General features: G+C 33.7%; 1 protein-coding gene across 3 annotated transcripts in view; it reads left to right on the forward strand.

Annotated features, from left to right (window-relative positions):
• TTC33 (tetratricopeptide repeat domain 33) overlaps positions 1 to 11,512 on the forward strand; it is a 30,466-nt gene extending 18,954 nt beyond the window's left edge. For all 3 annotated transcript variants that reach the window (XM_043887692.1, XM_043887691.1, XM_043887693.1), the window contains 3 exons: positions 1,675 to 1,756; positions 3,432 to 3,563; positions 6,550 to 11,512. In XM_043887692.1, coding sequence (XP_043743627.1) covers positions 1,675 to 1,756; positions 3,432 to 3,563; positions 6,550 to 6,903 — 568 coding nt within the window. In that variant the 3' untranslated portion in view covers positions 6,904 to 11,512. The remainder of the gene's footprint in view (positions 1 to 1,674; positions 1,757 to 3,431; positions 3,564 to 6,549) is intronic.
• The last annotated feature ends 346 nt before the right edge of the window (positions 11,513 to 11,858 follow it).

Below are 11,858 nucleotides of genomic sequence, written 5' to 3' on the forward strand. Positions count from 1 at the left end.
TCTAAGATTTGCCACACTGGCATGAGACCTTGGAAATGGTATTGCCATTTGTATTATTTACTAGTAAAGGAATGCTATAGCATGTTGAAAACAGACAGAGAATGTACTTTTTAAATGTTATTTAACTTTGTGTTTTCTACCTAATTCTGCCTTTAGTTTTCTGCTCCCTGCTTAAATAATAATCAGTGCAGGTCAGCCCACATTTTTGGTTATTGTGGTTGGCCTGGATCTTCACGTAGTAGGTAGGAAATTATGTACAAGAATACGTAGAGAAAATGAAGGGTAGCTGGAAGTGATTCAGGAGAAGACAGCACGTGATAGGGCTTAATATACCAAGAGAGAGATTATCAGTGGTTCACAACCCTGGTTTTTATTAGTATAACCTAGGGAACTTTTTAAAAATACAGATGCTTGGGCCCTACTGCAGAAATTTCTCATTGATCTGAGGCAGGGACCAGTATGTGTATGTGTGTGTGTGCATTTTTTTCTCCCCCAAAACCTCCCTAGATCATCCATCATCCACCATCAAAACTGATGGATTAAAAAAAAAAAACAATTGATGGATTATATATTTTCTGTTTAGGTCTAGAAGAGAGGGTGAGTAGCATTGACGGAAAGGTACAGAAAGTTTCAGCTTGTTACAATGAAGAATATTCTGGTAATTTGAACTTTGTCCTCCTAGAAATATTAAAGTATACATGAATTAACTGCTTGGGAACGATGCTGTGAGGATGACCGCTTTGGATAATGTGTAGGACTTAATCTTTCCTTAATTTTATTTAAAAAAGGAAGTGCTGCTGTACCTCTGCAGATTTATAAAATTGGAGGGTGATTGTTTTACAGTATTGTATTGGTTTCTGTGTTTACAACAGTGTAAGTCAGCTGTAAGGATATATGTATATACATTTGCTTCTGCAGATTTAGTATGGAGTATGCTAAGATCAGTTTGGGGCATATTGAGTCTGAGGCATCTATAGGGAATCTAGGTGGAGATGTTGACTTAGAAGAGAGTCATGACTGGGAGAACATCAGTGAAAAGACAGTGGTGGAAATCACTGTCTCCATACTGTTTTCATTCATATGACCCATATCTTATAAACTTACCATGTATTGATAGTGATAAATAAAACATGATCCCTAGACTCATGGAGCTTATAGACAGAGAAACTCAGTACTGAAGAATGTTTACAAAATGACCTGGCGATGTCTTAAATTGTCATCTCTGTCAGCTAGATTGCTGCATTAGGGTCAGGGGTTGCCACTGGATTATAAATTCTTGAGAGAAGTCCTTTGTAATCCATCTGAAATGAGTGACAACACATATAGACACTGAGGTTGAAGAAAAAAAGAAATTCTGTGGTGCTTTCTTAGCCCAGAAAATAAATTTTCAGGGAAAACTTCCAGTCTTTTTTAATTCATATTTTGCTTTTGTTGTCTTTTTTTTTTTTTTTTTTTTTGAATTGCTGTCCTTTTTTAAAAAAATATTTTGTCATTTGCTCTCCTTTCCCTTCATCTCTTAATTTTTTCTGCTTTTGTAACATCATCATTATCAGTTCTTGAATAGAGATATTTCTTGGTAAACAATTATTTCTTATTTTCTGACTTTTAAATTTGGTCTTGTATTCTCAAAGATTTACTGAAAATATAATACTAATATAACTTTAACAACTATAGATACCGAGAGGCGATTCAGAAGTGGGATGAAGCACTACAGTTAACCCCAAATGATGCTACCCTGTATGAGATGAAATCACAGGTAATGGTCATGAAGAATTTCCCTTTCATTGTGAAATTGCACTGTTTGTGATGTGAGCAGTGATGAACCGAAAGAATATTTCCTCCCATTTTCTTTTGTTAAATACAATTTGTTTATTTGGGAAAAACATATGTCACCTTATTATTTATGGCTCTTTCTCATGCATCAAATTAGAAATTTGTTTACCTTAATATTGAAGCTAATTTTTATTTTTTATTTCAGCCTAACTATGCTTAAGATATGAGTGATGGGTATCTTTTAAAAAGTTACTGGTGATCTCTTAAATAGATGAAATGTGTTAGCTTTCCTTGGAAATTAATTGTAGTGGACTTAACAGTAACTCAGTCTCTTCAGAATGAGGATGAATTGGATTCTGGATGAGGTTGTTTCTCTTAGAACGGCCTGGTCCATAGCAAAAGGTCAGAATAGACTCAGTTTATTAATAGTGTAAAAATAACATTTGTACTTATAAATACATTTTTAATGTTTTGTGGGAAAGTTCATAAAGAAAACCTCTGAGTACTTCTATTGTATTATTAAGAGACTTTTAAAATCTCAGACAGAGCACTAACATACTTCTAGCATGGAATAGTTGTAATTCAGCCTGATCCGCCCACCTAGCATATCTTTCAGATAATGATCCAAAACATAGGGCACCTCCTTTTTCAGATCTGATTTTAATTTTTCCAGGAAAAACCCAAATAAATTATTTCCACTGAATGAAATGCTATGAGGACCTTCATTTGGATAAGCCTTTAATTTTTAATCTTAAATATGTATATATTAAAGGTAGGATTTATGGCACGCTGTATGAAATGAGTCGTTTTATTTGGAACCTGATAATGGTAGTGTCGTAAATCTTGTGAAATGCAAATGGTCAAAATTTTATAGGTAAAAGCCAGCACTTTCCCATAAATTGAAATAGAGGGTTTTGGAATGCCTTGATTTTTCTGGTGTGTATGATTTGGAGAACCTAATTGTGGGCAGGCTGATGGCATGTTTAAATGATTTTTATAGCAGGAAGATGTTCATGTGGGACAAGGCGGGTGGTTGAACCAAAATTTAAATTTACCTAGTTTGACAGAAGGACCTGGGGTTCCCTAAAAAACACATTGTAAGTTGAGTAAATAGAAGGGGAGTTGGGGTTCAAATAGCTGTGAGCCATCATGGCCAGAATATGACTGTCTGGTTTAGATGGGGATTTCCAGGTGGCACTATTGTTAAAGAACATGTCTGCCAATGCAGGAGACACAAGAGACATTGGGTTTGATCCCTGGGTAGGAAAGAACCCCTGGAGGAGGAAGTGGCAATCCTCTCCAGTATTCTTGCCTGGAGAATTTCATGGACAGAGAAGCCTGGTGGGCTATAGTCCATAGGGTTGCAAAGAGTTGGACACAACTGAAACAGCTTAGCATGTGTGCATGCAGTAGGGTTCAGTAGTTGTAAAGAGAATATGTTTTTCATAATTATTTCAGGAATAGGAAGAATATAACTTTTAAACTTAAGTAGCAAAGGAGGGGGTTAAAACCACTAAAATGTTATATTTTCCAAACTAAAAATATATTTTTAAAAATGAAGAGTTGTTTACATATGATTGTCCATGTTTTTTTTTGGCTAGTTTTTAGTTTGCTAATTTATGAATGTTACTGATGGGTTTCTTCTTTTTTGGCCATAGGTCCTAATGTCTCTTCATGAAATGTTCCCAGCAGTTCATGCTGCAGAAATGGCTGTCCAGAGAAATCCACATTCATGGGAATCTTGGCAGACTTTAGGGCGTGCTCAACTTGGATTAGGAGAGATAGTCTTGGTAAGGAAGTCGGATTATTACAGTGATGACATTTTATTTCGACATGTTTTTGATCAGTTGAATCAAAAAGTAAATAGTCATTTATCAAATCTACACAAAAGGTAAATAGCAAATAACCTTTTAAAGGTATTAACCCATAAACACTGCTCACTTATTACTGAACATCATTTTTCCATTACAAACGTCAGTTACAATATATCAGGATCAGAATATTTTTCAGGTATTTGGCATTATGGGAATTAAAAAAAATTAACAATAAATGTTGGCATTCGGTAAAACTTATTTAAATATAAAATAACTTTTAGATTAGTTCATTGCATCACTCAGTTTACCCCCATTATAAAGTGATATCAGTAGCACTATGGAGACAAAACCACTAAGACATTATGTTGAAGGAAGAAAGTAAAATACAGAAGAATAATGGTGATAAATACTTAGACTGAAAAGTTGCTAAGTTTGGTGAGCAGAGAAATGGAAAGGGTAGAAGCTTATGAAATTGGAGTATTCATTGTGTAAAGTTTGCTATAAACTGGTACTGAATGAATTTCTCACCTTATCTGGACTATACCGTGTATGTAGTAAAGGCTCAATAGGTCAGCGTTGGCTGTGAGCATTGTCTTCTTTTCTTTTTTGTTTTGACTGAACTATATGTACCTAACAGCTAATTTCCTAAAAGGTGTTTGAAAATCTAATATGGTGGTGCCAGATTTCCTATATGTCATCAAGTAAATTGAAATTTTTCATACTTTTATTACCGTTTTATAGTTGAAAACAAAACAAGCAAAAAAATTCCAAAGAAGTTACTTCTAAAATTCTTCGTAAATCTTGAGTTTAACATTGCTAGTAATGGTTTTAGTAAGTTGTGAATAACTTAGATTTTTCTGGTACTCTTGTAAATATATGATTATTTCTAATTACCAACTATGGTATTTATCAAATTCTCAAAAATCATATAGAATTTTGATGAGAAAAGAATTGATTGAAATAATTTCAAAATGATAGTCTGAAGGAAGAGTCATAGCAATGGAAACAAGTTTAACCAGAGATTGTTTTATTTCCTTGCCATTTGACATAGTCATTTTTTCTCTCTTTTGTCTGAAGACTTAAATCATATCACAGTTGGAAAAAGAAATTCAAGGAATTTAGTTTTCTAACAGGTTAATAGCAAAACAAACAAAAGTCTAGCTTATAATACCTTTTACCCATTTCTCTTTTATTAAAATCTTACAAATCATTATCTATTTTACTTATAAGTGTTTATGGTAATGGAGAAAATCTCTAGGACATATAGCAAAGATTGTCCTATAAACAAAGAAAATAAAGTACAGATGAAACAACAGAGCTATTTTGAATCAGCGAATGAAAGTAAAATTATTCAGTATTTCAAGTTTTCAAAATAAGAATACCAGTGGTTCAGCTGTTACCTTTTTCCCCTTGATAAATTTCTTTCTATTTATATTGTGAAATTATTGGAGGAATCAAAAGTGGTTTTTTTCTGTCCCATTTAGTATGATTTTAGGACTCTATTTGGAAAAAATATAAACTTTTGATTTTTAGGTAAACTTAAGCTGTTATTTTGAAACACTGGAATAGAAAAAATAAATTTATCCATTGTCATAATAAAGGGAATACTGTAAAAAATATTGAAAACAAGCTAAAATTTTTAACATCTAACAGTTCTTAATATATCCATATGGACAAAAACATAAGAAAATACATAGGTAAATTAAACAGGCAGTAAGTTAAAAGTCAATAGTTGGATATATATCTATGAGTAATATTTAGATTTTTATATGAAGCTGAGTGTGTATGTTAGAAAATGGTCACAGGCTTACTTTGTTTTTCATTTTCTAATTCTTTGAGCTGTAAAGTTAGGTTTTTGCTTGAGATCTTTTCTGTTTTAAACATAACATTTATCACTATAAACTTATACTTAGTTTTGCTTTTGCAAATATACCATCCTATACTGTCAGGATATTATAGTTTCATTTTCATTTCAAGATACATTTTAATCTCTCTTTTAAGTTCTTCTTTGACTCACTGGTTGTTCAAGAGTGTGCTGCTTAATTTCCATGTATTTATGAGTTTTTCCAGTTCTGTTGATTTCTAGTTTTATTCTGTTGTAGTTCAGAAAAGATACTTGGTATGTCTTTTTAAATTTAAGACTTGTTTTGTGACCTGAGATGTGATCTGTCCTGGAAAACATTCTGTGTGTTCTTGAGAATAATGTGTATTCTGCTCCTGTTGGATGAATCTTTCTATATTTGTCTGTTAGGTCCCTTTGGTCTGTAGTGTTGTTCAGGTCTTCTGTTTCCTTACTGATCTTATGTTGGAATGTTCTATCCATTATTGAAAGTAGGACATTGAAGTCTCCTACTAATACGTTATTGCTATATGTTTCTCCCTTCAGTTCTGTCAGTGTTTACTTTATATACTTAAATGTTCTGATGTTGGGTACATATATAGTTATAATTATTATATTTTTCTGGTGAATTGATTCTTTTATCATTATATATAATGTTCTTCTTTGCCCTCTTGTGACACTTGAGACACGTTATCATTATTATGATCTAAACTTTTGGCTTCAAAGACATGCATTCCTGATGCCTTTCTGATCATGAGCTGGCCCAAGAAATCCCCAGATTTACATGTTTGCTGATCTCCAGAAGCTGAGCAATGTATTTGACTTGTTCTGAGCCATAATATCAATACCTCTATTTTAATGGACTTTTTGGTCCTTATCAAACAGTTTTGTCAGCTACTTTCTTTTATGCTTTTTGACTCTTTTTTTTTTTTAACCATAACCATCATTCCAGTACATTTACCATTTTTTTAAACTATAACCATCATATCCAGCACAGTTCTAACTTCCATCTTTACATTGTAATACAGTGAGAAAAAGAGAGAGAGCGACATATTGTGGATTATATTAAATACATTCCTTATTAAAACTAAGCAAAGAAGTCTGACCTTTTCTCCCCTGTAGGCAATTCGAAGTTTTCAAGTAGCCCTTCACATCTATCCAATGAACCCTGAGATATGGAAAGAAGACCTTTCTTGGGCAAGAACACTCCAGGAGCAGCAGAAAGTAGCAGAGAGGATTAAAAAGAGTGAAGTACCAGCAGAAGTAACACACTTCTCACCCAAGTCAATTCCCGACTATGACTTTGAAAGTGATGAGGTTGTTGCTGTTTGTGCAGCTATTGCTGAAAAACAGAAGACAGTTGCAGCAAATAAAACAATGGTTATCGTGTCAGCTTCTGGGACTGTAGAGACTGTGACCGAGAAGGAAGATGGTGCTGCACCCCCGGATGGCTCTGTTTTTATCAAAGCCCGATGAAGCTTAACAAGAGTCGTTTGAATCCATCTTTGATTACCACTTAATTAGGCGTGGGGGCATTTAGTCTGGAGAAACAGGGTAAAACTCCTGCTTGTTAAATAAGTTTTTCAGATGAGACATATAAAACTAAGTGAAAGAATTATTGTGTAGTTTTTGGACTGTGCTTTGATGAGACGTGATTTCAGCTCAAGCTTAAAACTCTGAGTACATGGTTTTTTGATTAAGAAGCTTAATTTAATCCAAATATATAAGTGAATGCATTTTCAAGATACAACTTGAAAAGTAAGTTCTCAAATAGTGAATAACTTGATGGCCAGTGTTATAAAAATATTGACTTGTTGGTTTTTGTTTTATAATAAAGGAAGTAGGCTTCTTTCCCTGCTAGAAATATACTGCTGTTCCTATTCACTCTTCTTTTTCTCTTGTTTCATTAGAGTAAGTCCGTCACGAAGCTTGAATCTTTTTGATACTCATTTTGATTCAGAGTTGTCATTTGGGCCTATGTAGGATCTTGAAAGTTTGAAAATGCATGCAAATGTGTACGCTGAACATTTTCTGCAGTTTCTCTTAATTTTGATTTGTGCTTTTAACTTTATTATAACAATGATAGTTGCCACTTTCAGTATTTGTTAGATGTGTGAGATACTGACACATGTCAGAATCATGGTTTACTTTTTAAATTATTAAGGTAGATAGAGTAGTCCTTAGCACTGAGTCATTTTAAAGATGTGCATTTAAAAAAAAAAATCAGTGGCTCTTATAGATGCATCATAAGAAATTGCACTACTGTTTTCCCAGTCAAAAGCAGTATTTTCTTTTCCTTATTTTTAAAAGATTAAAAACATTAAAAATGACTTATTTCTTGCTGTAATTTCCTAGCTGATGGTTTAGAATTCCTTTTCTAGTTAACTTTTATGGAACTGCTCAGTGAAATGAGAAACAATCACAATTTTAAATGACTCATTTATACTTTTCTAAAAATTGAGGGGGAAAAGTAGATATGTTATTGAAATAAAGGAGTGAATAACGTTAGGTGCAACATACACAGAAACTGAAGTGTGATTTATGGTTTAATCCCATGAGTAGAAAGGATATATTGAAGGATATATTTCATTGAAAGGTCACCATCACATCCACAAATCAATACTGTCATTGCTAATGTTAATTATTATTTTAGTACAGTTACATAGAACTGCTGGGTACTGTTACTTTTGAAACTCAGGAAGCTAGTATTGGTATTTTATCCTTGTTAGAGAGGAAGTAAGTTACTTTTTATTTTAAGGAATTTTATCTTGCCAACTGGGAGCATGTACATATAACGGTCTGAGATGACTGAAAAACATTGTTTTTAGTGGAATGCTTACTTCTTTTTTTTCAGAGTTGGAGAAGCCAGCATTTGCCTTGAAAAGTACTATTTTTTACCCCCAAAGTTATATCAGATAGTTAGCTCTGGTTAGAGAAGTTTGTTTTAGAAAGATAAAAAAAATTAATTATATTTTATTTTGTTTAATAATGCATATTCTTCAAGGGCAGGTAGATGCGTATGTAGAGAAATGTGCACTTACTGTTTCATATGTTGTTTTGAGTAATGGATGTTGATTGTATAGTTTGTGAATAAATAGGTTTTTTTGCTTTTAAAGGTTTGTCTATTACCTTGTGTTGTTAGCTTTTGAAAAAATTAGATTGATTAATTTATTTCTTACATGAAAATAAAATATATAAGGCACCTTGTATGGTGTCTTGTGTATGAAGTACTCAGTAAATGCTAGCTGTTTCTATGAAGCCCTTGAATTGGTTTTATTTAACCTCACTTTCTTCTGGTTTTAAGAAAGGAGGAAAACTTCTTTGTAATTTTTTGCATACTTGGAAGTGAGAAGTCACTACTTCTGATACTACAGGACAGATGGCTTTCAGTTGGGGACTATTCTTGGTATAAGGTTTATCCCTCAACCCAAAAGAAACAAGATCCAGGATGGGAGTGCATGTAGCTACTAGATTCTGTTTATGAACCTACTGTTGCCTCTGTACTGACATCAGCAGGCCAGGTTAGTCTCTTTCTTACACAGAGATGAGACATACGATGGTTTAGATGCAGATGGAGGAGAGAACGAAATAGTGAATTATGGAGGAGAAAGGCCCCCAAAAATGCTTAGTTAGCACTCTTTTGTGTAGGAAGGGAAAAATGCATACATTAATTTATAAGGATGTGAATACTGATAGATCTATACTAAGCTTGGTAACTGTAATAGCAAATTCTTTCAATCTGAGGGAAATAATTGATGTTCATGATAATGGTATAATTAAAGATATTTAATATAATTTCTGAAACAACACTAATCACTAATACTATATTGAACATAATTTGTAGCATTCTTATCTGAAAATGTGTGTGGCATAGATAACTCATTAGTCAGAACACTATACAATCCAGACCATGTCTGATAATTTGAGAATCATTATTCTCTAGACAACAGGTTCTTAGATTATAAAGTATTTATCTTAAATGTGCTAATAAATACTACATAAACACATGCAAGGTTTAGACCACAACACCTGGATCTATTTTATTTTTTTGTAATTCTTTTTTCAAAAAAAAAATTTTTTTTACATTTTTTAAATTGGATAATAATTGCTTTAAATATTGTGGTGGTTTCTGCCATACATCAGCATGAATCAGCCACAGGTATAGATGTTTCCTCTCTCTTGAACCAAGATCTACTTTAATTGGAACCTATGTGCAGAGTTTTATGGTATACTTTAGTATGAAATTAGCTTTTAAATTGATGTTAATATGTCAAAACTATAAAGAAAAGTTTAAAAAAGCTTTGGTTCAGAAAGCTAGTGTTTTCATGATTATAACTGACCAATATAGCCTTTTCAGTTTGAAAATTGTGCTTTGTGTAATGACGTCAAAAGCTTGTTTCCCTGCCTTTCTCAGCAGCAGGAAATTGTTAATAATTTCTTTAATTTCAGACTTCATGAGTCAGAAGCCTTTTAAAATTGATTTGGACTTTGATTTCATGACATACATGTATCTAAATGAGTTGTACATTGACACAAGAACCATAGTTCTATAATTATCTTCAAATCAATAGGTATATTAAATGCGTTTTTCCTTAGAGACTACTATGAAACTGATGTTGTGTTTTGTAATTGATGACATTTTAGTATTGAGAAAATAATGTTTTTTTTTAAGCCAATAATAAAAATACACAAGTTTGTAAATGATTCACTCATTACTAAAGTAAAATGAAATACGTCACTTTACCTGTGTGCAATTAAATACGCCTGCTTGAGTGGAGGAGGGGATGGCCCTCCAGCCAGTGTACCATGAACTGTGCCTTAATGTGTGTTAGGTGTGAACCTCACTTCTGTGTGTGCCAGAGTGGAAGACAGGGTGAGAAATGGTCTGTACTTGGTTGAGAAGGCAGAAGGATGGGGAAGGGGATGGCTTTTTTTCCACGGTGCTTTGGACATCCATTAGCCAAGGAATTCTGGTCTCTCCTTTGTTCCTCCCCGCCTTCTCCCCAGTAGAGGAAGTTTAAGATAGAGACCTGGACAGGCCAGCCTCTTTCTACCTTTGTTTTTGGAATGTGTCATGCCTGCAGACAGCCTTTGTTGTGGTCTCTTGCTAGAAATGTATGTTTTGCAGCAAAGACTGTCTGCCCCTGTGAGAGGAGACCTGTAGTTGTTCAGGACTGCCCATGCCTTGGTGAGCAGGTCTATCTAATTCTGGGTTTGATACTAGGTGGCTGTTGTTGGCACAAACCTAAATCATATCCTTTCACCTAGACTTTTTCAGCAATAAATCTGACTTATAAATCTCTGCATGACATTGTCTCTCAAGTGGTTCAGAAGTCAGGAAGGGAAAATGGGTGTTACTTTATGAGTCCCTCATAACAAAGATTAGTGTAGATTATTTCAACGTAAGCATGAGACAAAAACCAAATTTCTTTCTAATTTTAGATTTTTTTTTAAATCATGGAAATTCTATTAAAAATGGGCAATGTTTAATTACAAGGCAATATGCAAACATTTGTTTGGCATATTTAAAAGGTCTACTGACTTAGCATTGTGCTAGACCACAATATTGATTCTAGATTTAATTTGAAGGAGAGGATATGAAACAGTATCTCCGCTCATCCTGTAACTTTCTTGAGTGTAATTTTGCATTATAATAAAATGCACTTATGGTAAGTTTAAGTTTGAAGAGTTTTGACACTACCATCAAGATGGAGAGTATTTCTATCACCCAGAAAGTTCTCTAAAGTTTATTTATAGTCAGTTCCCTTCCACTCCACAAACACTGTTCAACTACTGATTTGCTTTCTGTGACTACACACTGATTTGACTTTTCTAGAATTTCAAATAAATAGATCATACAATGTATACTTTTTCTGATCTTCACTTAGCATAATACTTTTGAAATCCATCCATGTTGAGATTCAACCATGCTGTTGTGTAATTTATTCTGTTTTGTTGCTGAGCACTACTCTGTTATATGGATATATCACAATTTGCTCATCATATCTGTTGACAGACATCTAGGTTGTAGATGAACATCTAAGTTTTCACCTGCTGTGAATAAAGTTGCTGTATGCATATGTCACAAGTCTGTGTATGAATATATGTTTACCTGGGGATTGAATTGCTGAGTTTTATGGTACGTGTATGTGTAGCTTTAGAGGAAACTGAATCTTCTAAAGTATTTGTACTGTTTTGCACTCTCACCAGCAATGTATTAATTTTCTGTTGTGCCATATCCTTGTCAATACTTGGTATTGCTGTTGGTTTTCATTTTAGTGACTTTAGGGCTTCTCTGGTAGCTCAGCTGGTAAAGATTCCACCTGCAATACAGGAGACTCCATTTGATTCCTGGGTCAGCCAGATCTGCTGGAGAAGGGATCCGCCGGCTGCTGCTGCTGCTAAGTCACTTCAGTCGTGTCTGACTCTGT

This window comes from Cervus elaphus, chromosome 25, assembly GCF_910594005.1.
Source record: "Cervus elaphus chromosome 25, mCerEla1.1, whole genome shotgun sequence".
NCBI classification, from domain to species: Eukaryota; Metazoa; Chordata; class Mammalia; order Artiodactyla; family Cervidae; genus Cervus; species Cervus elaphus.